At 44.8% G+C, this 27,050-nt stretch overlaps 1 protein-coding gene across 1 annotated transcript in view; it reads left to right on the top strand.

Annotated features, from left to right (window-relative positions):
* Nucleotides 1-27,050, top strand: part of PES1 (pescadillo ribosomal biogenesis factor 1) — a 141,162-nt gene that overhangs the window by 26,971 nt on the left and 87,141 nt on the right. The window contains exons 4-9 of the mRNA XM_085635681.1: nt 3,043-3,152; nt 3,273-3,444; nt 23,144-23,233; nt 25,433-25,549; nt 26,061-26,135; nt 26,884-26,973. Coding sequence (XP_085491807.1) covers nt 3,043-3,152; nt 3,273-3,444; nt 23,144-23,233; nt 25,433-25,549; nt 26,061-26,135; nt 26,884-26,973 — 654 coding nt within the window. The remainder of the gene's footprint in view (nt 1-3,042; nt 3,153-3,272; nt 3,445-23,143; nt 23,234-25,432; nt 25,550-26,060; nt 26,136-26,883; nt 26,974-27,050) is intronic.

Raw genomic sequence — 27,050 nt, forward strand, 5'->3', positions numbered from 1 at the left:
TTTTTATCGAGGTCTAAAACATGCTTTGAAAGACAAAAAAGTGAGAAGACATTTGATTTGAATGTAAATGAAGACCATAAAGCTAAATCCTAAGTGACTAAAAGATAGCTAACATTTAATACTTTATTGAAGACATTTGCTGCTCCTTTTTACCATCCTTCTGTCAGCTCCTTCCTAATAATAGTTTGTTAGTCCTAGTGGATTAGTCAGTCCGGATTCTGCACTAGGAGGCAACTTTGAGTTGAATGATAAATCGAAATTGCGAGCCAGCTATTAAAATTCATCTGAAACTCTAGACTTTCAGTTCTGTCTTGTGTTTTTGGGGGGATTAAGCCCTTCCTAATCCTTCTGCTTTAGTAATTGACTTTATTATCAGAAACCTCATTGGAGCCTGTGTCACTCGGCTTCTTGACTACTGGGTCTAGGTCTGTATTTCATCATATGCATGAGAAAACGATGAACACGATGTGGCACAGTCTGCCTCTCACGGTACCTTTATTAAACCCGGGGAGTTGGTTATAGATTCTGGACCTGGCCATCAGGCCCCTCAGCAGTTGACCGCCTGCTGCACTCCTGAGCATGTGGCCCTGCTAGACTGATGGGGGGGGGGTGTTGGGATCAGCATGGATGTGCCTTGGAAGAGCTGGGGGGGGAGGGTCTCATTACTGGACTAGTAGGGGTGCTGCGGGTCACTTGCTTTGTCATATACCACTGGATTAGCGGAAGGTGAGTGGCAGAGGAATATGAAGGGTCCGGATTAAAGCGCCTTGACAGCGCTATGTGTCGATCCCCGTAAGAGTGCTGCGGTTCAGGTACGAGGTGCTTTGTCAGCGCTGCCTGTAGGTCCAACAATGGAATAGCAGGGGGTGCTGCAGGTCCGGATTAAAGCGCCTTGACAGCAGTATGTGTCGATCCCCGTAAGAGTGCTGCGGTTCAGGTACGAGGTGCTTTGTCAGCGCTGCCTGTAGGTCCAACAATGGAATAGCAGGGGGTGCTGCAGGTCCGGATTAAAGCGCCTTGACAGCAGTATGTGTCGATCCCCGTAAGAGTGCTGCAGTTCAGGTACGAGGTGCTTTGTCAGCGCTGCCTGTAGGTCCAACAATGGAATAGCAGGGGGTGCTGCAGGTCCGGATTAAAGCGCCTTGACAGCAGTATGTGTCGATCCCTGTGGGAGCGCTGCGGGCCGCTCACGATCCGCTTTTGTAAAGCTGCTTGTAGGTCCTACAATGGAATAGCACGGGGTGCTGCAGATCAGTATTAAAGCGCCTTGACAGCGCTACGTGTCGATCCCTGCGGGACGTGCTGCAATTCAGATACGAGGCTCTTTGGCAAAGCTGTTTGGTATATGTGGCTGAGTGTTGTGCTATATCAAGAACATTTAAAAATAACCTATCGTCTGACAGATGCACTAAGATGATCCTCTTCCCTCACAATCGTAGCCCCCCCCCAACTTCCCTTCAAACACTGCTTACTTGTACATCGTGTGAAAAGTGCCCCCCCCCGCTCCCTAGAGTAATTTGTTTGAGCACCGACAAGGTTATGATAGCTTTGCCAAACAGCCTCTCAGCTTAGGTGTATTGTGGTAATATATGTCATTAAATAGCCTGACGCAGCATAGCCATGGTTACGCGTTACAGTGGCTCGCGGTATGTGACAGATCGAGTGAGCAATCATTGTGCAGGACAGTGTGTGCGACAGACATCGGTGCCGTGAAACGCACCCGGGAAGGTTCCTGGTACGGCATATTTTTCACATAGAAGCGATGTCTTTCAAGCGTGGGGGGGAGGGGGGGGGAGGGAGGGAGGGAGGGGAGTACAGGGCTCCCGGGAGAGGCTCTGGGATTGCCATTTCTTCTTAAAATATGTAGAATTGAATAAGAGATTCTGAAACTTGGGAGCCAGCAAATACATTTGTTCTTCAATGTTTTCATATCTTTTCCGCACATGAATTGGGGGCTCCGTGAAGGAGCGCTTTAAACAAAGGGCAAACTAACAATGTTTAAAGGAGAAGTCCACGGATAGCGGCCAGGTCTCCTCTGTCTTATTGATGGCCTGTGGTAGCACAGGCATTTGAAAACTTGGTATATACAACCAGGGAGCAGTAGGTTATAATAGGTTAGAATTGAGGTGGGAGCTGCGCACCTCCGCCCTAATTAAGGAACCGCCCCTGGACGAGAGGGCAGCTGGAGCACCTGTTTACCTTCTTCGTTTCCCCTCTTCCACCTGGAGACTCGGCTTGGCATCTGTGCAGTGTTGACACTGCCGGGGCGGGGCCCGAGGCCCAATCCGGAGCCTGGTGCAAACACGACTCGAGGGAGGGGGACTAATTGAAGGAGACAGTATGACGCCGTCAGTAAAAGATCCAGTCCTGATGGGCGGTCCCAAAAGGAGACCGGGCAGTAACAAGGAGGGACTAAGAAGCCTCATTATCAATCGGAAGCCAGTGTTTACCATAGACGATGACTCCAGCCAATGAAAAATAGGGGTGGGGCTTCCACCCCACTTCTAAAATATACTCTCATACATACAGCATGCCTCGTAAAGCGAAGCAGCTTGTTGCGCTGCAACGCTACGCCAGACCTAAAAAGGGACACCTGGGTTTAATTTTGAGCACCCTAAAGACTATCTAAAATGGCAGTGCATGCTTACGGTTATTCATGTTCGCTGTGATATTAAACTAGGCTAAGAGAATAGATAGCAGATAAGTCCCCTGTCCTTTTCGTATGTTTTAGTAGGCTCAATAATTTTGTGCAATCCTTTTACAGTAGTTTTCAAAGACCTCATCACCCATAAATGCCTGCTAAAGACCTAGCTGAGCACAGCCATTAAAGAAGATATTAACAGAATGCTTGTGGAGCGGGCATGGCATCCTATGTCACTTTTTAGAAGGTCAAGTGGCACATTGCATGAAGAGGGTTCAAGATTTTTACAAAACAGAGGAGTTCTGTTTGTCTCAAGGGGATTTATTCCCTAACTCTTGTTAGTCATCGCTTTGATTTTCTCTTTCCTGCTCTCTGCATTTTTTTTTCTTTTTTCCTGCCAGGTCTTTGTCAGGAAGCTTCGGAAAGCATGCGCTAAGGGCGAATGGACTGCTGCAGACCGGATTAAAGAAAATAAACCTAGCTATAGATTGGATCATATTATCAAAGAGAGGTGAGGTTAGAGGCTTGATTATTTTCAGGGTCCGCTTACTAGAACACACAAACACGCACACTCTCCCACTGTTTTCCGCCACTCTGTTGTGATGCACTGTATGCTATTTCTACCTACTAGATACCCGACCTTCATTGACGCGCTGCGAGACCTGGATGATGCACTTTCCATGGCTTATCTCTTCTCCACATTTCCTCGCACTGGGAAATGCCATGTTCAGACTATCCAACTGTGCCGCCGCCTCACCGTTGAGTTCATGAACTACATCATTACATCACGCTCCTTGCGCAAGGTAAGAACTTCATTTTTAAGGATAGAGTTGCATTGGTTTTGGCATTCTTTTTCATGTGACATCAACTTATGGACTTGTCACTGCAACATCTGGTGTAGTAGAGAGAGTGTGAAACTATGCAAATCACTCAAGGGTAATAGCTCGTATTCTTTATGCAAGAATCTACCACTTACTTACAATTGTAATTTTCATTTCTTTTCTTCATATGTTTGTATTTAATGTCAATGTTTAAAATAAAAAAAATAAAAACTGAAATCCTAACAAATTTCATTACCAATTTTGAAAAGATGGATATGTAGCCAGGTTCAAGAACTATTTTGTATTCATCAACAGGTAATTTTTATTTTTTTTAACTCTATGAGAAAACCAAATTGTAACAGCAAATAATTGTCACCCAAGGAAATGGCAGGATAGATCCTCAGTGCATTATGCAAGGCATTTGAAAAACAATGTTAGTTTTACTAACATTATTTTTGTTTTTTGGCTCATATGTTTGCTGCTGTGTTTTTTATTTTTTATTTTTATTTTTTATTTTATTTTTAGAATGTTTTCATCTTCCAGATTGGGTGTAGCGCTTGATGTCCATGTTATCTCGTATGGTTACCAGTTAAAAATGCAAAATTAAAAGACCCTTCAGTTTGAATATGTGATGTAGATGTCATATTAGACACCTGTATGAGAATTGCTTCTTTTAACTTTCTCATGCAAATTTGTGAAAGTGTTCTGGTTCTTTCTTAGTGGGGAACAAGGGTTCCGTGTGTTCTTTTGAGCTATTCGACTTTAATCATACGGTTACCAAGGGGGTAGGTACTTCATTTGGTCTAGAGCTAGATATAGATTATGGGTGTCTTGCTGCAATGTCAACAAGAGCTCAATTGTTGGTGGCTCATTCACCCTCTGACATTTATTGGTCACTTCTTATTTACCCTGTTTCTGCATTTATACAGCTGTCCTAAGAGCGAAGTTTGTTTGTTGGTAGGCTGTGGGTACCTTAGAGATTTAGGGAAATAGCTGCAATAGTGACACAGTGAGGTTCTTTGTATTGTGTGAAGCAATTTATTCTACGTGTGCAACCATCTAACCAAACAGGAATGGTTAGGGGAAAGCCTGGTATTTTCTAGTTTAAATGTGTACTTATAAGGATCTTTATATTTAATTTAAGGAACTAGTATGTATTAAAATTATTTATTCTTTAACAGTTGTGTGCCCAATCATTGAAAGGGATAATCCGCAACTGCTGTTGACAGGATGTTCTTGATTCTACCACTTAAAAAGAATTCTCCTTTAACATTCCAGATCCACCTATCACTTTGCATGCACAATAAAATATCTTCATTAGCAGAAATCGTGTGTCATTTTAGGTTTTTCTGAATGTTGGCATATTTCAGACATTGAGTCAAATGTCTCGTATGACTCAGTTGTTTCAACACTCTATAACAAATTTTGAAACGCCTTCAGTTTTAGGTCTCGTCTAGGCAGCTCTGTCTCTTCGAGACCTGCTGTATTCCGGATATCTGCATAAAGGTCTGCCTACTTCCCACCTATCTTTTTAATTGGCTCCTGTCCCTGTCCTTTGTAAATGGTGGCTTTTCATTGGTCATTAGGCCTTGTAGTCCCTCCTTAGTACCTCCCTGTCTCTTTTTGTAACCTCCCATGATGTTACGCCCTAGGTTTTAATTACAACCTCAAGGCACTATTTTCTTAAAGGACATTCACTTGGTCCTATACAAGATTGGCAGTGGTTACTTTACTTGCTAGCACATCCCACATTTATATTCGACATTCTAAAAATTTCCCTTCGTCAGCGCCACATAGAGTACAACATAATCTGGAATTATTGTAATGATTCTTTTGTCACATTTCAAGGCTACTAATTGTATATATTGAATGTACTGTCTTGCATGCAATGCATTATGGGTAGGGTGGATTTACCATATCTTCAAAGTTTATGATGCTCACCAGGGACCTCTAGGAACAGCTTGCGGTGCTGTACCTAGACAAGCAGTGCTGGTGCCTTGCTCATTAGGGACCTCTAGGAACAGCTTGCGGTACTGCACCTAGACATGCATTGCTGGTGCCTTGCTCACTAGGCAGCTCTACAATGCTGGTTCACTATGCAATCCTTTGCAATGCACTAGGTCTCGCATTGCTGAAAGGAGCAATGGATTACAAATTGCATTAATCACATTAAGTACATATATGGCAGTGGAGACATCGCAAGCATCTTGCGCCAACCTGTAAGTAGTGTAGCACATTTGTCCGTACATTCTTAAAATGTATCAGGTCGGCCTGAAAGGCAACCAAATCACGCACATTGCTATGCACTAAGTAACCATACTTCAAGACACTTTACCCACGGGGAAAGTATGCGTTGTTGGCATTGCATTATTATTTGCAATGCCATTACCTCAAACTATCAGTAATGCAAGACCTATTGCATTGCAAATGCTTGTTTGCTTAGTGGAGCACTGCCAGCTCCTTCATTTACTGCTGTTACTCAAACCCATTGAATAGTACACTAGGCACATTCAGAAGCAGTATCATCAGTATAAACCTTACTAAAGATGTTTCTTGACAGTACTAGCCAGTAGGGCCAATTAAGTTGAACACTGATCTAACTGCTAGTTTTTAAATAAATACATGTCCTGTTGCTTCCCAAATACAAGCAAGCATTGGCAAAGCCAACATTTGTCTACGCGACCTGCTAGCTTTGTCACCATTTTTAACCATGTTACACAGCAGTGCAGCTGCTGTACAGCTTGGCTTGAATTATTATTTTTTTAAACACTGCGATGTGGCTAGTGTCAGAGGGAGGCATCTACAACCTCTGTGTTGACACTCTCCCTCTGAGATTGATCCCACTAGCAATCACAAAGAAGCGCTACGATGTCACTTTTTTTTTTTTTTAAACGTTCCTCTGACTCGCGAATTTTCATTGATTGGAATGTAGCGTAATGTGGCCGCAATCGCATCATTTGATCAAGTGGGGAAGCTGGTAATGGAACTCGGTTTTGGTTGCGCCTCTCAATACAACTTGGCCACTGTGCAGAAATAAGAGCCTGTCTCTTCAACACTGATCAAGATGTCAATATCTGGTGAGCTAGAAACATGACTGAGAGGATTGGGGGGGGGGGGGCAGACAATCAACAACATGGGAAGGAAAAGGCCAGCAACAACATGGGAGGGACAAGTGAAATCAATAGGCGGGAGGGGGAAAGCAACCGTGCGGAGCTCGCTGAAGGAAGGAAACCGCTTGCAAACATTTACTTTAATGGAAAGCTGCAACTAAAACAAAAGCTGGAGCTGCTGAAGGATGCTAGGCAAGGGAGCAGTACTTGGGCCATGCTCCAGTGGAGGGTCAAACACCCAAAGAGGAAGTGAAGCTGGCATGCACTGAACAAAGAGAAGTAAATGAGAGCAACAGGGAAACCAAACAGTGGTAACCAATAGGCAAGCTTGAAGTCTCCTGTAAGTAAGCAAAATTTATTGCAAGAAACGGCGATCCCGCTGTTTCTTGCAAGACTTAAACGTTTTGGATTCTACAACTACATTAAGCCACTAGAAGGCAGTGTCCTCCAATAAATCTTGCACATTCCAAATAATGTAAAAGGAAATTATGATCTTTTTGTATCCACATAATCTGGGATGGGGGAAAAGAATGGACAAGATGGACTGAAATTTAGCTTGTGTTTGTGTATCGGAGCAAGGGCAAGAAGGTGCTTTGTTGAAGAAGGGAGCTTGAGTTTGGAGTATTTGATATATATTTGAACTTGAGCAAATGGTGGTAGACTTGTACCAAATAGGTTGTTTGGGGTCCTACAAGTGTTAAACTTTAGTGCGAGTATAATACAACGTGATGAACCAGGAGTATGAAGTAATAAGCTTTTGGGTAGAATGAGTATGGGACATGGGGTTGGGTATCATGCCAAGGCTAATGTCCTAATAGGCACCTGTGAGCGCAAAGGCCCTGAATATGATTAAAAGGTGGTATGGCTTTAAGGTGGTTTGGCAGTGGTAGGATTTTTACGGGGCTATTGGGGAGGAGGAGTTGCCTTGCAGGAGGAGCTTGTTTTTGGGAAATGTGTGAACGGGTATCCAGTGTGAGCAGTTTAAGACCATGCCACCCTGTCTTTTTAATCACAAAGAGAAGTAGGGATTCTTAAAATTGAAAGAGATTATTCCATTGTTGTGTGACATCGCTTTTTAACAAAAACTCAGTTGTGGGGATGCTTACATTTATAGTACCATTTGTCCAAATGTTTATGTATTTTGTGGTAGGATTTAACCATAACCAGATCATGGTTGTGCCCTTCATCCTAACGTTGTCACCATGCTAATTGATGAAGTCATCCCAGTCTACCTGTAGAGGAAGGCAATTGATGTTTTTGTGTATGCAGATAATTGTATAGTTCTAGTTTCCTTAAATGCCCTGTGCCTTCAGCCATTCCACCTGTTAACGTCTACATTTATTTAGCTTTAACAGAATATCATTATCACTTGAGCGTATAAAGTATAATTTCCTTTTGTGCTACTCTGAATTCTACAGAATCAACAGTCTGTCCTTCTCACGACCAGGTTCTGTATTTTCATGGTTTAACTTTTATTTTAAAAAAATTTAAGAAAAAATATTTTAATTGCTATTGTACCATGAAATAGTTATAGGTATTGCAGTAGGTGAAAGCGACCAGGATAGAATGCAGGAGGGGAAAGTATGAAAGTCAAGTGATGGTCCAGACATCTGGGCCTCTTTTCCATACACTCTACTTTTTAGCAACCCGTGAGGTTGTGAGCTGCCAGTCCTCTGGTATTTGTGGGTCAGTAGAATGCTGTCCTTGATTACCAGGAGTTGTTTTTAGGTCGAGCCTAGCAGCACGCATGCGCTGCTCTGCAAGGCTTCTTGTTTTTACTCCGTGTGGGTCTGACTCCTCCCACACATTGGATTGGCTTTTGCTTGTGTCTTTCAATATTGAAAGCACGCAAATGGCTAAAGGCAGGTGCATGTCCTACCTCTTTTGTAATGTTCACTCCCACGGCGTTTTGCCTGAGGAAACGAGCTGCGACAGCTGCATTCCTGTGGGTCAGGTTACTGTGCTTTCTCTTTCGCTTGCAATCTGGTCTTTTACTACCCGCGCCTACGGCGTTTCCGTGTTTTCTGCGTCTTTGTTTCCCCATGTGTTCAATCTGTTCTGGTTTATTTTTATGGTTTTCTGACCTGGAAAATTGCGCAGTATGAACGGTTTAGGTTGCAAGCAAGTTATTAAAAGAGCTGTTCTAAAGCATGCCCGCTTTTGGAAGGAAATGCAGCTCCAGGTATTTAGAGGGAACCCGCCTTAAGACACAAGTAACAAAATGCCACAGAAGGGATTAAGGCTGGTTTTTAAAGGAAACGTGGATACAATTAATCCGCAGATCAGTTAGCCAAAGAGCCAGGTCTTGAGGGTCTTCCTGAAGGTGCTCAGGGAGGGGGCGCGTCTGATGTCTGCCGGTAGCTCATTCCAGGTCTTGGCTGCAATGTGAGAGAAGGATCATCCACCTGCTGTGGCTCTGCGGTTGCGCGAGGTTTCAACCATTACGAGGTTGGAAGATCGGAGGTTTCTTTTGGGTACGTGGAAATTGATTCTGTCGTTGAGGTATTTGGGTCTGTTATTGTGTAGGCATTTGTAGGCACGAGTGAGGATTTTGAAGGTGACTCTTTTCCCCACGGGGAGCCAGTGGAGTCTTCATAGGTGTTGGCTGATGTGTTCGTGCCAGGGGATGCCGAGGACGTTGGGTGTGGTGTTCTGTATTGTCTGGAGTTTGCGGAGTAGGGACTCGTTGATGCTGGCATAGTGCGTTTCCATAGTCCAGTTTTCTGATGAGTGCGTGAATGAGTGTCTTTCTGGACTCAGAGGGGATCCATTTGAAGGTCTTGCGGAGGGTGTTGAAGCAACTGGAGGTGACTGGGTTGATCTGTCGGTTCATGGTGAGTGATGTGTCGAGTACGATGCCTACGTTTTTGGCGTAGTCTGAGGGGGTAGGTAGATTCGAGAGCGGTCGCCACCTACTGCTGTCCTATGCTGAAGGGGTGGTACCAAGGATGAGGACTTCTGTCTTCTCAGCGTTGAGTTTCAGGCAGCTGCTGGTCATCCAGACTGCGACTTCCTGCATTCCTTTCTGCAAGTTGAGTTTGGCCGTGGTGGGGTCTTTGGTGAGGGAGAGGATGAGCTGGGTGTCATCGGCGTAGGATACGATGTTGAGGCCGTGTTGTCAGACGATGGCTACGAGGGAGGCCATGTAGGTGTTGAAGAGGGTCGGGCTCAGTGAAGACCCCTGTGGGACTCCGCAGGGGATTTTTGTAGGGTCTGAGAGTAAGGGTGGCAGTCTGATCTTTGGCTTCTTCTGGTGAGGAATGATCAGATCCAGTCTAGGGCTGTTCCTTGTATGCCTGCGTCGTGTAGTCTGACGACTAGTGTGCGGTGGGAGATGGTGTAGAAGGCTGCTGATAGGTCGAGTAGGATGAGGGCTGCAGAGTGGCCTTGGTCCAGGAGGGTGCTGATGTCTGTGGCAGCAAGTAGGGCGGTCTCTGTGCTGTGGTTGCTTCAGCATCCGGATTGGGACAGGTCGAGGACCGCGTTCTCTTCGATGAATTGTGTCAGTTCCCTGTTGACGGTTTTCTCTGCAACTTTGGCTGTGAAGGGGAGGAGCAAGATGGGCTGATAGTTCGTGAGGTAGGTGGGATCAGCTGTGGCTTCTTGAGCAGGGGTCTGACTTCTGCACGCTTCCAGTCGTTTATGAATTTGCTTGTTTTAAAGGTGGTGTTGATGGTGCGTTGTAGTTCGGATGAGATGTGTGGGGGGCAGAGGTTGGTGGGGGCCCCTGAGTGAATGCCTTTCATGGTCAAGGTGGTGTCTTCAGCCGTGATCGGTGTCCAGTTGGAGATGGGTGGCTAGCTGGAGTTTCTGGGGGGTGGGGCAGTCTGCGGCGCCTGGTGGATGGTGGACGAAGTTGTTGTAGAGGTTTTTGATGTTGATGTTGAGGTGGAAGTAGGTTCCAAGCTTGTTGCAGAGGTCTTGTGATGGGGTGATGTCTGTGGCTTCGCTGCGTGGGTTGGTGAATTCTTGAATGACACTGAAAGGTTCCTTGGAGTTGGTGGAGTTGGCGAGGATTTAGTTGTGGAGGAAGTTCCTCTTGGTGGCTCTGATTTGGTTGTGCTAGTCCGTCATAGGTGGTTTTCAATTGCCTTGGTGCTTCTCTAGTTCTTTTCCAGGCGTCTGCAGGAGCGCCTGGCTTCTTGGAGAGCGGCGGTGAACCAGGCGGCCTTTCCAGGGCGTTTTGTCGGGATTGCGTAGCAGGGCGAGCTCTTCTGCGCAGTTGGAGATCCAGCTGTGGAGCTCTCTGGCTGCATAGTTTGTGTTGGATGCCCAGGAGGGCTTGTCTTGGGTGAGGGTGGAGTTAAGTTGCTCGTCAGTAACATTGATCCAGTTCCTTCGTGGTGGGCGTAGGGCTGGTTTGGGTGCCTTGGGTTTGTTGAGGGCGAATTTTATGCAGTGGTGGTTGGTCCATGGCGGTTGCATTGTGTGTCTGAAGTGCACGCTGTTACCTGCCGGGAAGATGGGGTCGAGGGTGTGTCCTGCTCTGTGGGTCGGTGTGTTGACTAGTTGTTTAAGTCCGATGCTGGCGAGGTTGTCACGGAGGATGGTTGAGTCTGAGTCGCTGGGGTTGTCGAGGTGAAAGTTCAGGTCTCCAATGAGTATGTAGTTTGTTGAGGCGATGGCGTGGGATGCGATTAAGTCGGTGATGGTGGTGGCGGAGGATGTCCTGGGGGTCTGTAGACAAGGGTTCCTCTGAATGTGGCTTTGGGGGTGGTCTGGATCCTGGAAGTGCAGGTGTTTGGCAGAGGGCAAGGTTTTGCTGGAGGTGGTGAGGCGGAGGATGGTCTTGTGGGCGATGGCAAGGCCCCCTCCGGCGTGGTCTTTCTTCTGGATCTTGTATCCATCCTGAATGGTGGTGGTGTTGTCAAGAATGGAGGATGCGTTGGTCCAGGTCTCTGTGAGGAAGGCGATAGCAGGCGAGAGAGAGTCGAGTAGGTTCCAAATTTCCATGGCTTGTTTGTGTATGGAGCGTACATTGAGGAGGTTGCATTTAAGGGTGTCGCTGGTGCTGGCGTCGGCGGTGTTGGAGGCTGGGGTAGCAGTGAGGGTCTGGTGGCAGTGGAGGCAGGAGAACTGGCCGTGGATTGTATTTGGTGAGGCCTGTTGGCATTCTCTCAATCTTCCGGGATTGAGTGCGAGGAGGGTGGTGGTGTTGTAGCGATGGATGGTCAGAGATCCAGGGTTCCTGGTGCTGGCCGCAGTCAGGTCGCTGACTGGCGCAGACGGGCTTGCCTTAGGCGCGCCATCGGTGCGACTGCGTAGCGGCTGCCAGAAAATCGGGTAGGGGGGTGGTACGAGGTGAGATGCGGTCAGGTTAGAGTTAGCTATTTAATTAAATAAGCAGTCCGGTTAGGCGTAGAGGTAGGGAATTTGCAGCAGGCGCGAACCCTGGAGAGAGTGTGGGTCGTGCGGCACGCGACGGCACTGTGGAGCTGCGGAACTGCTGGGGAGAGAGTTGGTAGCAGACCGAAGGTCAAGGTCCCTACTTGCGCCCCCACAGCAGCCGCCATAAAGTAGGGGAGGGGGGCGGTACGGAGTGCTGGGAGGCGAGAGCGTGGGCTTTCCAGGGAGGAGTGGCCGCAGGGGCAGCCACGGCTGGAAACCTGCCGGGATGCGGTCAGGTTAGTTAGCTATTTAGTTAAATATGCAGTTAGGTTAGGGTTAAAAAAGTAAATTAAATCAACTAAGCAAGCGAGGTGCTGGCTAAGGCTGAAGCAGCTTTGAGAGAGAGTTGGTACCAGACCGAATGTGACATTTATAATACGGAAAAATAAACATTTCGGGTCTGTGAACATCAGCCCCTAACATTACAACCAACTGTGCCATATGCTGCACAGTAGTCCATGCATCGTACCCATCAAGCAAATTCACACGTAACGTAGTCCTTTGTATCCTCCCGTTCCTCCGCAATGTGTTCTCAGAAGCCTCCCACATAAGTAGTTCATGGTGAAGGGGATTCCAAAATGAGACCTCTAAAGTCTACCCATTGTTTTCAGATGTTGTCTTTGTTTTTTTCTTGTTTTGGTCGCAGTCGACATGCATGTCTGTATCATGGAGGTCGACGTGCAAGGTGGCCAACTTCAGATTCTTTTTTCCGCCGTTGGGTCTGGAAGCAAGACGGGAAGCTCCGAAGAAAGTTTCGAATTTTCCCCAAAAACTTCAAAAAAGATGATTACCGAAGAAATATCGTTCATCGACGTCGTAACCCGAAGACCGGACCGGAGGACCACTCCAGTCCACAAATGGCGAGGTAGGGGCCACGGAGAATACCCACTTCAAGTGCCAACACAAGTACGCTGAACGCGACCCGCACGACGTCTGCAACCTCTGCCTGCCCGAAGACCACAAGGACTATGAGGCCTGCGCAGCATTCCTGCCGAAGTCGCTAAGGACTTGCCGAATTCAAAGACAGGCTCACTACGCCACAGTGTCGCAGACAACGAGGAAAACCTCCCTGAGAGACCTGGGTTTCTCTAGCGACGAGGAAGAACTTGGAGCACCAGCGGAGTCTATGCGCGAGGGATCGGACGTCAAGGTCCTAGAGGGGGACTTCGAAAAAATCCATGCCGAGAAGAAGGCGAAGGATCCGAAAAAGAAGACTGAGAAGGTAAGACACCATAAAGATCCGTCGTAACCAAATGGACACGAACCTACGGCGCACAAGACAGCCCTGACGCCAAGCAAAAAGGCGATAGGTCAGCCGCGATTGAAAGTTACCCACAGGTGACAGAGGAGGGAAAATCGCCGAAGACACAAACAAAGGGTCGATACTGAACCCGCAAAGAAAGGCGTTACACCGCTGAAGACTAACGTCTACGTCGGGAAGAAAAGAAAATCTCCGGCCACCGACTCCGAGAGGGCCCTCTAGGTCGAAAAGAAGACTCGAGAAGGAAATGGCAGCTCTCCTACAAAAGAAGAAGGACTTTGATGCCTCACTGAAGAATTTTCGAATACCAAAGACACCGGCTGCCGAAGCAGAGAACGTTGACGCCGAAGAGGCAGAAGCCACCGAAGCAGAGGAAGAAGGTATTTTCGACTCCCCTCCAACACCAGAACCTCGAGGTGAAGAACCCGAGGAATACGGAAACCTACCTGAAGAGGAGGAAAACTCAGAAAATTTTGAGGATGAGTGGAATTACCTAGACACCGAGAGCCCAGAAGAAGAGATTTGCAGTTACCCCTCGAAAGCTTCACCTCCATATGACATTGCTTTCTAGAACGACATTATTAAAAGGGCAGCAAATCAATTTGGTGTACCCTAGAGGAAGAAAAAGGGGACACATGCTTCTTGATAGAAACCCTGGCACCAACATCAAAAGGAACACAAAACCTTCCACTGCTGCCCAGTATTCTGGATCAAGGCAAAGAAGCCTTCAAAGAACCAGCCTCAAGCAAAGGGGTAACCCCCAGAGTGGAGAAAAAGTATAAACACTCCTCAAAGGACCCTAAATATTTTCAGGGAAGTACAAAACCTGACTCAATTGTCACCACTGCCAGGAGGAGAGCAAATGCAGTCTCCCAACACCGGGCATCAACCAGAAAAAAAGTAAGAGGATGGATATGGTGGGGAGAAGGATGGAAAAGAGGCAGCTACACAGTGGCGTATTGCCAACTCAAATGACCTACTGAATGGATATGGCCACCAACAGTGGTATGACATAGAGGAGGAGTTGAACAAACTCCCTGAGGAGGACAGAAAGAGGACAAAATGTATTGTGCAGGAGGGGAAAAACGTGGCAAACACCTGTCTAAAGTCAACTTTAGATGCAGCAGAGACTGCTAGTAGGCAGATGTGCACAGGAACCATCCTAAGAAGACCTGCGTGGCTCAGTATCTCGGCTTTAAACAGGAATTTCAGACCTCCATCAACAGACCATTCAATGGAGAATCTTTATTTGGCAAAGAGGTTGAGGAATCCCTTCAACAAATAAAGGACAATGAAACCGCAAGGGCAATGGGGGCCCTGCAGCAAAGAGGTTCATTTAAAAGAGGGGCCTAGGAAAACAGATGGCACAACAAACTAAAGGGCAGAACCCAGGTCATCACCCAGGTCATCAAATGGGTCAACAGTCAAGCTACAAAGGTTGGCAGCAACTACAGAAGCAGCCCTTTCCAGGAAGAGGCAATGGCCGAGGAAGGGGCCAATCCTCTAGAGGAAGAGGAAATGGTTCTAACTGACTTAATCACAAAAAGGGACCCACACAACACCGGGGGGGGGGGAGGAGGGAAGGATATCCTTATTCCACAGACAATGGGAAAGGATAACCGACAACTGGATTTTAAATTTGGTAAAATAACAGGTATTGCATAGAGCTAACAAGTACCACCTGCAAACCTGCCAAAAGAAAGAAAATTTATAAGATCATAACACACTGCTAAACGCAAAGATCAAGGAACTATGCCTGAAACAGGCAATAGAAAAAGTACCGAAACAAGAATGGTTCACAGGAAACTACTCCCCTTACTTCCTAATACCCAAACAGGATCAAACTCGAAGACCAATAATGGAATTAAGATTCATCAACAAGTTCATATGAACACAACGTTCCAAAATGTGTACCCTCCAAGAAATAATACCACAAATTCAAAAGGGGGATTACTTCGCAGTAATAGACCTCAAAGACGCCTACTTACATATCCCCATGAACAAAAAACACATGAAGTACCTAAGATTCCTGCACAAAAGAATACATTACCAATTCAAAGTACTTCAGTTCGGAATAAAATCCGCTCCACCGGTGTTCATAAAATGTCTAGCCGCAGTGGCGGCACACCTGAGAAGAGGAAAGATACACGTCTACCCCCATCTAGACGACTGGCTCATAAGGGGCATTCGAAACAAATGTCATCATGTTCAAGAAACAACCAAGACGCTACGAACACTAGGTTTCTCAATAAAACACAAAAAATCTTCAATAACACCAGAAAGAGAAAAAACCTTCCTGGCAGCAAGATTAAATACTGCGAAAGCATACCCCACAGAAGCCAGGATACAAGCAATCCATCAAGAAACAACCCTCTACCAGAAGGGTCAGTCTCTGACAATGAGGAAGGTCATGAAACTAATGGGCATGATGGCATCATGCATCCCTCTTACCCCTCACGCTCGCCTACACATGCGCCCATTTCAAGAATGGCTGACCAACAGCTGTTCTCAAGCCACAGGAAGTTGGGAGGATCTAGTGGTTGTTACGCAAAGGGTGCAAGCAGAGATACAATGGGGACATCCAACAACATAGCACAGGTGAAACCTTTCAGGGACCCAATTCCATCTGTGACAGTCACCACGGATGCATCCTTCAACGGTTAGAGAGCGCATTGCAACTAGTTGAAAGTTCATGGTCAATGGAACAAACCAGATTCCACAAAGCACATCAACCTTTTGGAAATAAACTGTCTTTCTAGCACTCGAGGCATTCCAGAAACACATTCAGGGGAAAACCATATTAATTCAAAAAAGACAATACAACGACAATGTTCTATCTGAACAAACAGGGTGGGACAAGGTCCTTCTCCCTGAGCAAACTTGCACAGAAAATCTGGCAATGGGGAATTATACAAACAGTACATCTAGCAAGAGTAGACAACATTACAGTGGACCAACTAAGCAGACAGAACTGCTCCCACGAATGGGAGTTGAAACAGATAACAGTACAGTATCTGTTCAACATCTGAGGAACACCAGTGGTAGACCTGTTTGCAACAGTGCAGAACAAAAAATGCCAGTCCTTAGCCTCTGTTTCCACACCACCGATCAAAGGGAAATTCACTTTCACTCAATTGATCACAAGACATTTGCTTACGCCTTTCCACCAATACCCCTGATGCAAAGTTTTACAAAAATCCCAGGAACAAATTTGATTCTCATTGCCCTTCAATGGCCAAGGCAAACATGGTACTCCACTCTCCTAGAACTATCCAGGGGAGAAATTATCAAGATCAAGCGGAAAAGGACCTGCTGACAATGCAACAGGGCCAGATCTTTCACCCAGAGCCAGCGACTCTACACCTAGCAGCTTGGTCCCTGAATATATAGAATTTGGCCACCTCAATCTGCCTCGGCGAACCATGGAAATTCTAAAAGAGGCAAGGAAACAGTCAAGAAAATGCTATACAGCAAAATGGAAACGATATACCACATGGTGTACCACTAACAAGAAAACCAGTTCAATCAACACACAAGAAATCGTTATTACATACCTTACCTACCTCATGGACAGCAACATCAACTACTCAAGCATTAAAGTGCACCTTGCTCTCATAGTGTCATACACAAGGTTAAAATCATGTAAAAGCCTCTTTACAAGACCAGTAATCTAAAGATTTTTAGAAGGAGCAAAAAGAATTGCCTCACCAAGAGCAACTCCAGTACCCACATGGATCTTAAATACAGTTCTTTCTCAGCTAATGGTAAAGCCCTTCGAGCCCATGCATACAGCGTACCTAAAACACATTACTCTAAAAACAGCCTTTCTCATTGCTATAACATAACTACGAAGATTAAGTGAACTGCAAGTACTAATAATTAAAGAACCGTACTTGCAAATCCACAAGTATAAGGTAATCTTAAAAACAGACACACAGTTTGTGCCAAAAGTGGTATCTAAGTATCACTTAAACCAAAACATTCTCCTGCCGGTTTTCTTTAAAAACCCAAATACTAAAGGAGAGAGAAGCCTCCATACCCTGGATGTAAAGAGGGCTTTATTGTATTATTTGCAAAAAACGGAGGAAAACAAAGTAATTGTCGCCTACTCACATACCAACACAGGATCACCTGTCACAAAGGCAGCTATTGCAAGATGGATAGTACAAGTCATCCAATTGTGTTATGCAAATGCCAAGAAAGAATTAACAAGTCAACCAACAGCTCACTCCACTAGAAAGAAAGGAGCAACGCTAGCTGACTCCATTTGCTCAGCAGCGACATGGGCCTCACCACATACATTTACAAAGCATTACTGTGTGGATATACAAATAAATAAGGAAGCTCAAATTGGACAAAGGGTGCTTCAACACCTGTTTGCAAGTTCTTTCTTCCACCACAGCCTCCCAGACACGGGAGAAACCGCTATATAGTCTGATGCACAGCATCTGAATCCAGAAGAGAATTCACGGTGCAAAACAAAATGGTTACTTACCAGTAGGAGTAGTTTTACAGCTTGAAGAATTTTCTGGATTCACATGTGACCCACCCGGCCTCTCCTAGAAGGAAAACAAACAGGTGGGGAAGCAAAGGACTACATCAGTTATTAAAAACCATCTCAAGGACTACAAAGGAAGAATAAGAACATAAAAAAGAATCTGAAGATGTCCACCACAAACGTCGACCTCCAGGATACTGTCAGACGTCACTAAGGGGATGTACCTGGCACCAAATGATGGTCGACTGTGAACAAAACAAGAAAAAAAAAGACCATTCCGGATCCAACCACTAGATGACGGAATGATGCACAGCATGTGAATCCAGAAAATTCTTCAAGCTGCAAAACTACTCCTACTGGTAAGTAACCATTTTGTTGCTCCTGGCCCATACACCAATCAAGGCCTACCTTCCACGCTCCCAGTTTAGGCGGGCCGGGTCCTTCTATGCCCTAGCTCGATCTCTTTTGGTCCGGGTAAGGCCCAAGAATAGCAAATGCCTTTTATAGAGGTTTCCCCCAATTTCTTCTGTGACATGCAATAGGAAAAGCTTAAGAGACAAGGGTATTTCCCATCCCAGCATCTCTGATAAACCGGTCATAACCCCCCCCCCCCACCCCTCCAAAATCTACTACCTGCAGTGCATTCTCAGATGGTGTGTATAAACGTGCCTTCCGCGCTGCCGCATTGTAGACACGCAGGGGAAGCTATCAGTCCTGCCCTCCACAGCCTATATCTGGTGAAATAAGCACGGTGTAAGTATTTAAACTGGTTAAGTCTTAGGCGAGAAGCTATTATGGCACCCCTCGGGGATTCTAATGCCTCCGTCCAGTCGTCGTCATTCTGGGGGCCAAGGTCTGTCTGCCATTTTTCCCGGAGTGAATATAGGTTGTTTAAGTTAATTTTAATAGGTGGAGAGGAGTTAGTAAATTCCATAGATGCCCCAATTATGTTATTTCACATACACTTAAAATTACTCTTCCGATGCATTGTACGTTTCCCAATGTTTTATCAATTTAATAATTTGTGAGCCTTACTATTGGTTTCTTTAAGATTTATTAGTGGGTTTCCACTATTTTAGTACTGTCAACTCAATAAATGTCACTGTCTTTCTAGTGGCATCAACAGCTCAACTGAGACCTGTTCAAAATGTTATCCTAAGTGATCGGTTGTTCTCTACAGTCTGTTACTGCACCATTCTTTAGCAACGTTCTTTTGCTGGGGTTTGTAAGGCTGCTGCTTTGAAGTATAATTACTTCTCTAAACAGTGCTGTCTAGGGCTCTTGTCCTGGAGCAGATTTAATACTGGGAGGGGTGCAATGAGAAACCTATTTAGATATGTATTTTTATCTGTGCTTATTTTTTAAAACCCACTAAATACTCTGTGCAAGCATGTGGGTCTTCAAATGATTCCCAACTGTCTATGTGGCCTTCCAACTTTTTCAAAACGTAATGGGTGTCCCTTCAGAAGAATGCAAAACGTTTCTTTAGCAAAGGGAAAAGAGAGAACGAAGTTTTCTTTGTGTACAATGGTTCTCTTTTCAGTGAGACTTGCACCGAGAGTTCCTATATTCAATCTATAGCTGACCCGTGATTACAGGTGGGAAGGGAAAGACACCCTTTTCTTTATATAGCCCTCACTCACTCTAATAGTGGCATTTTTCATCATTAGGCTCACCCCAACCCCTAAAGGTTGGGGTGGCCTCAACCGTGCTTCAGGGAGCAGTTATGAAAAAGGTGTATGGGGTGAAAACTTTGAAGATAAAAGACCTTACCCACTCCTAAAGTATCCTTTATTAGTTGAGTGTCAGGTAAGGATAAAAACACTATAGTAGGGTATTTAGGATATGATGGTCCTATGACCCTAAACTAGTTTAGGGTCTTAGGGCCATCATATCCTAAATACCCTACTATAGTGTTTTCTGAAGGGACACCAATTATGTTTTGAATCTATATAATAGGGGGGGGGGGGGGGGGATGTGTTACTTCCTACCTCCTTCTTTCTTTTTTTTTTTTTTTTTAATAAGGTCATCTCTACCCTTCTAGGGCCTCCGTATGTAACATAGCCTTCCAACTTTTCCCAGACTGCTATCCTGCTGTAAAATAATCAAAAAGAGAGACCTATTTCTCTTATATCACCTACCTTTGAAAGTTTTTTATCCAATTAATCTGCAACTATTAAGACTTTTTACGGTGAAGACAGATAATGTGCATATGTTGTTGTTAAGAAAAAAGACAAAGCGTTTAAACCCTGGAATTAATGGTCCCAAAAAAAAGGTAGTTAATGTTCTGGCCTTGATGAAGGGACCTTAAAGTCGTGAGATGCATGTCGGCCCGTTTCTGTTAACAATAAAGAAGTAAGATTTGAGCATACAGCAAGAAACTTAGCTTTCCTTTTGGCAAAAGTACTTTGCTTTAGATATCAAACCAAGTCTGTGTGTGTAGCACTACTGTTTTTGTCCAGAGAGTGAAACTAACTTCTGCTTCCCACCCCCTACTCACAAGGCCTAGGGCCAATCCCATGGTATTTCTGCATGGTCAAACAATGAGCCAATAAAGCACATATATTACTTTTTTCGAATTCCTTTGTTGCAATTTGGACCTTTTTAAAGCAAGCACCAAATAAGGCTACCTGCGTTGGTGCACCATTTTCAGGTTAAGTAACTTTTGTTTCTGTGCAAAGAAGTGGTTTATATTTGTTGGCTCTAAATGCTATTCTAACTTAACTCGTTAGCAGAAGCCTTATCTGTGTTGGGCTACAAGTAGGTAGCGCAGTAATCACTTATAAGCTGCATTGAATTTTCAAGAGGGAGGATGTCATTGAGGCACTACTTTACTGATGTTTGGGCTCCTGGTTGTCTGTTTATGCTGATACGTGGAAGCAGTCTTCGACTTGTTTAGTGTTCTCTCATAGTAAGTATTTATTTTCGTCCTAAATCTATAGTTTTGTTGTAGCATCTTGCGTCCTCTTTGACTGTTTCTTTCCTTTCTGGCTATAACCTTTTTCTGGTTTGCACATCTCTTCTTAATACAACCACTATTGGTGTGCACTGCTTTTCTCTCCTTCATTCTCCCCTGTGGTAAGGCTGTCTGTACTCCCTGATTTGTCTTTTGTTTTTAAGTAATGTCAATATTTTTGTCCAGACCTGCCCCGCATCCCCCCCCCCCCGCCACCCACCATTCTTCTCACAGTATCAGCTGACGCTTTCTGACATTGCTCATTCGTTGCAGAGCCCATCTCATCCACTCTGATTGTGATCCTGGCTTCTCAGGAACTAGCTTGATTGGCTTTAGAAGATTTTATTCTTGGAATCCTTAAATGTACAGGGCTCCAGATTTTGGAACAATCTCCCGATACAGCTTTAAATGTAAGTTCATCTGTGTTACAGTCACTGGACACCAGAGCTTTGTTAAGCCATTTAGTACTGACTGCTCAAGGTAATGAGTCTATCTCTGAGTCTGCAAGTGGTGGAGCTCGTTCACGCTGATGTTTAGCACTGGGTGTTTGTTCTGCACTGGAAAATCAGCACAAACTGCACCATGTGCAGTGCAAGAGGGCACTGCTTCTTTCTGCCACTCAAGTAGATGTTTTACTCGACGCATCTTCCACAACACAAGCGGAAGGTTTCTGGGCGGTAGCGGCCATCTGTGACTGCCTGCATTAGGTCTCACCGGGAGGTGGTCTGGAGTGAGATTTTCCTCGCTCGCCTACTTAACGTTGGTGAACGGAGTTTTTTGGAACTCCGCATGCAATGCGGATCGGCAAACATTCTGCAAGTGGAGTGGAATTTCATGCCCAGGCCTAGAAATGTTTTTTGACGCAATTGCCTCTTTAGATATACATGCTCTGCATTGTCCTGCCCTTTAGTGTTGGTTGTGAATTTTTTGATGTTTGTCTTCAAAGAATTCTTCAATCTCAAGATATCTTGCTCCAAGACAAAGACTTTACTTCATACTTGTTTTTTTCTGTTTACAGTGATAGGGTGGTTTTCAGAACAAACACCAATTTTCTTCCAAAAGTGTTTTCCCTGTTCATGTCAGCCAGACTGAGTTGCCCCCCTTCTTCCTGCATACATACTCCTGGAAAGGCATTACATACCCAAGATGTTAAAAGGGCAGTTGTGTAGTACATCAACGGAGCCAAATCCATCCGTAAAACATTGTTAGATGCATACAGACTTTTTATGCTAAGGCAAAGCATTAACTGCTTGTACCACCTGAAGGGCATTCTAAACGTAAGAATGGAGCCACAAGCTTTCTTGGGAAAATATTCCTTTAGCGGACATCTGTAGAGCTGTTACATGTTCACCAAACTTTAATTTGCAGATAATCCAAAACATCCGTCAGGCTTTAGTTGGCAAGACTGTACTAAGAACTTTATGTCAAAAATCTACATCATCTGCCCGCTAGCCACTGGTTGCTGTGAGAAGGGCGGGAGATGATTTACAGTCTATATGGAGCATGTGTATTTACAGCCATACATACCATGAAGAGAGAATACTGCTTAGCCTGTAACCATCAGTTTGTAGCATGCAGTGCTGTAAATTCACGTCTTCACCTACCTCTGGAAGTCAGCAGTGACTGCAAATGTTTTCAACGTTCTTGCATCTCACAATGCACAGTACTAACTACTATGTCTTTGGCGCTCCACTCGACTTGCACTTCTCATCCGCTAAGCAGAAAACAATCTAAGGAGGAGTCTTTGTCATGGTGCAGTGTAGACTAAGGGTAGTCACAGGCCTTGTGACTCAAACAACTTTAATGAAAAACAACTTCTAAGCATCTGGTGGCAGGAGTATGCAGAGCATGTGAATCTACAGCAGAAAACGCACGCCGCAAACAGATGGTTGCAAGGGAAGTAACCTTTTTCCTTCTGTCATGGCGGTAAAAATAAATGTGGCCTAATATCACAAAGGCTTTTTAGAAAAACTGTCTTAATAAAACATGTTCACATATTTATTGCTATAGTACTAGGGTCAAATTCCATGTTTTTACTGCAACGCAGTGATACTGACGACAGAATAATACTGTATACTGCCTCTCAGACTTCACACAGGGAAACAGCTTTGTTTATAATTATGAGGTCTGTTCAATGTGAGTTTACCTTACTGCACAAATTTAAAGTTTTGAATCCTGAAAGTTGGCATTTTTATAAACACATACATATAAAAAAAAAAGGTATAAACCATATATGTAGATGTGAGCAGTGATCTGGTCTTTCAGTTACTATTCTTGAAAGACGTCGGGGGCATTTTGAACCACTCAAGGCTTCGTCTCTCCTAAGTAATGTCCTCTCCACACTCTATCAAACAGCATATTACATTCTGTGTATCTTAATGTATAGCATTACCATTGCAGCATCACCTGTAAGAGTAACTTTCTAGCTTAAAGGTTATCAAGTCTTACCATTTTTTCTATGACTGTAGGTGTTCCTGTCCATTAAAGGCATCTACTACCAGGCTGAGGTGTTGGGACAGCTGGTCACTTGGATTACACCATATGCTTTTGCGCACAATGTAAGTAGAACAGATCAATCTCACACTCCAACCCATCAATCTACTCCTAAAGGGTTATGCTACTTCATATGCAAATAAGTGCATATTTCCTGAAACTCCCCCCACCATCCCTCTGAAATACGTGTTTCTTAAACTTTTTGTTGCTCCCCTTTTCACTGATTAACCATCTTAATCAGTGCATCTTGAAAAATGCTTTAATTGGGTTTCTGGGTCTCCCACTTGTAGCTTTGTTATCAAAGTGGGCATTTAATTTTTTTACTTCAAGGAAAATTTCTTTTATCTACTAAGTAAGTACAACACCCTTTGCCCCGCCCATAAATTAATCTCCAACACGGAGGGCATAGTAGATCCCCAAAATTAAGTGATAGTGGTTTTCCTGCCCCTGTGGTCCGGAGGGGTTTCCAAGGTAGCAGCATGATAATGTTAAAACCTGGACTATATCAGTCACATGGTGCTGATTGTTATGCTAGGGATTCCTCTTGCCCTGCAGCGGAGAGAAGGATGAAACCAAGATCAAGGTTTAGTGGCAAACAGAAAACATCTGATGCCCATTGCAGCTCTGCCATAGCAACATTGAGGATTGTACTACCAGTCAAGGAGTGGAGGTACAGCACCAGCTGCAACATGAGGGCAGAATGGCACATAGAAGCGAGAGCTGGATAGAGAACTAGGTTCTGTTTTGAATCTCCTCATAACAAATCTGATGCATTCCTTTGATGTGACAGTAATATGAAGCTTTTTGGACCCATCTGCGTAATTGCTCGATATGGTAATTACCAGCTGCATATGATTGACAAAATTCTAAACTCCACACTCCATTAACCAGCAATTCTGTAGTGAGTTTGAATACATTTTAACCCCTTGCATGCCCGCCCCTTTCCCCGCCCAGTGCCGCGCCTTCCATTAGCGGGCGGAGTTCATGACGAGCTGGACTCGTCATGGGCACAGCGCCACCGCAGCCCATGACGAGTCCAGCTCGTCATGGGCACTGAAGGGGTTAAAGAGTCACAGATACCCTTGTAGAATTTTACATGCTAAGACTAGAACTTCTGACATTTTCTTACTTACCATTGTGAGAAAGGAACAAAACAATTGTGATGGTTTCTTGGGCTCCCATAGCTGATTTCAGTCTTGGGCGCAGCTGTGCATGAGTAGTGGTAACATGAACCATGCTGCTACACACACACAGAGTTCTGCAATTATTTGCCTTCAATGCAGGGTGTTTTATTATATCATCCAGGCCAATTGTGGTATCCCTCTGGGGCAAAGCCATGGCAAACAGCAGCCCAAACAAAGTTTTCCCCCCCAACTACTCCCCCAGCTATGTGGTCACAACTTCAGGAAGTCTGCTATAACAAGCAGATAAGCATATTACCCATTTGTAAATTTCTAGATAGATCTCAAAGATCTACCTGGGGTATTTCAGTAAAGGTAGAAGCCATGCATATTTTGAAGCAGGTAGGATAACCTTGTGACCCAGCGATGAGTTGTTTCCTTTTCCCAGTGCTTAAAGGTGCACATTTTCACCTAGGACTAAGACACCCCGTTAAAATTAGCAGGGTTTGGTGTAAATACTGCACCTCTTTGTCTTAGCATAAACGGTGTTCAATTTCTTACCTGCTAAGGTCAGTCACTTTTATTAGCCACCCAGAATGGACCCCAATTTGTCCCATATTCTGCTGCATGGAGGTATCCAGGCCCGAGAAGGCAGAATCTTTCACCAAATGTTTGTGACTTTAATTTTTAGAAAATTTAGCATTTCTATGCACATCTCAACAGGAGCATGGACTGCCTGTTGTAGTTTTGGAAGTACTCTACTTCTGTACAAGACTTTCCTAATGTTAGTTGTTGTGCTCTCTTAACCTGTATAGCACATTCTAAAACGTCTCCTGTGTCAACAGATATTGCAAATAATCCTATTGTAATTAACTGGAAGCCACAGTTGGACCTGATTGATGTTTTAAAACCTATTCCAGTAATGTAAAGGATATGCAATACAAAATCTTTATACCTGCTTTGCATTCCCATTGATGGTATTTTTTGTTCCCAATCACATGCTTTTCCAGTCTGTAAACATTTTTCCTTCTGAACAGGCCTCTCTATTTAGGTTCTCTGTTCTAGGTATGATTCTCTTTGAGAACTTTTCTGTCTACTTTAATAGAATCCAAGTTTCTGATGCTCTTTCTCATACTTTTTCAGCATCCAACCGATGTGGACTACAGGGTCATGGCAACCTTCACGGAATTCTATACAACGCTGCTGGGATTTGTAAATTTCCGTCTGTATCAAACGCTAAATCTTCATTACCCTCCAAAGGTTAGGTGTTTTCCAGCTCTCTGCCCAAGTCACACAATTGCCTGTCCCTTTTAGGCTCTGCCTGCCTGTGACTATACCCCTCTTAATTGCTTTATGTCTGTCGCACTGCACATTGGCTGCTACTTGCCTGTAAGTTTCCCAAGCATCTACATATCTGTATAACTCAATCTCGATGTATGACTTTTTTTGTCCTACCACACCTGCTTCCCTGCACCTACGACTGCTTGCTTATGCCTGTCTGCCACTTTCTGTCACCTGCTGTCTTGTTGGCATTTTCTATCTGCCCCTCCCCCACAAAAATTGTGCTTCTCTCTTGCTCATTAGCTCCTTTCTTTTTGAAACATGCCGATCTCGTGTCCTATCTTCCTTCCTGCCTTGCCTTCTTTCTTCCCCTCATTTTGAAGCACCCACTTCTTGCTGCTTATTTTGTCCCCATAACTCTCGCCCTCCCTCCCCCTACACACCATCACTTTCTTACCCTCTCTTCACTGTATCCCTCTGCTTTCTGTAGCTGGAAGGACAATCTGAAGACAACCCCAAATCAGTAGAAGGGAATTACGCCATGGATTCAGAGACTTACCTGGAGGTTAGTAATAAAGACATACTTACTGTTGATGTGAATAGCCTGATTGTACCTCTTTCTAACCCATCCAATAAATGTTTGACATACCTCAACAATGAGCACGCTGTACTAAAACGCCATGCAGATATTTCACCGCAGGACATACTGCATGTTTTGTGCCTGTCCCGTGGTGAAAACCTTTCCTGCTCGATTAATCCTCTTCATTCTTTTTTTTTGTTTGGGGGGGGGCGGGGAGTTGGGGGAAATTCCTCTGATTTGAGGAGAGCACAACCTTCATCATGTCTTTGGTTGTGGGGGGCACCACCCATGAGGTGCAGCCCACTTTACTTTTCCTTTAATTTCTTTCCTTCTACCCTTCTCTCTCCCCCCCCCCCCCTCCCCCCCCTCCCCCCCCCCAGCTGTTCCCCTGCTTTTTTTTCTCTGCCTGCATCTGCCACAGTGTGGAATCCAGCCGTGCTGTGCAGGCAGTGAAGGGATCTGCGGTGTGGTGTGCATAGTGAAAAGAATGCACACTGGAGAAACCGATTTCATTTGAAACAGTGTGTAGGGTGGTGCAAAGGCCATGTGGAAGGCCAGTAGGAGGGAAAAGGGTGGTGGTGAAAGGAGAGGGAGACCGAGCAAGGGGAATAGCGAGAGAAACACTATCTTTGTCTCTGTTTCAAAGGTGTGTATATATATATATATATATATATATATATTCTCCTCTGGGTACTGTGGTCTTTCTAAGTTTTTAAGTTTTATATCTGTGCAGAAACTGTCCGCACTCAGTGCCAGCCTGTCCCGAGTCATGGTGCCAAGTACTGAAGATGACGTGGAAGTAGATGAGTTTCCTGCTGATATGGTGAGGAATTGTTGTTGGTTTCAAACTTTTACTGCCTCACCTAGAAATTATGCCTGATTGCTGTAGTGGTCCTCCAA

Source organism: Triturus cristatus, chromosome 11 (genome assembly GCF_964204655.1).
Source record: "Triturus cristatus chromosome 11, aTriCri1.1, whole genome shotgun sequence".
In the NCBI taxonomy this organism is placed as follows: Eukaryota; Metazoa; Chordata; class Amphibia; order Caudata; family Salamandridae; genus Triturus; species Triturus cristatus.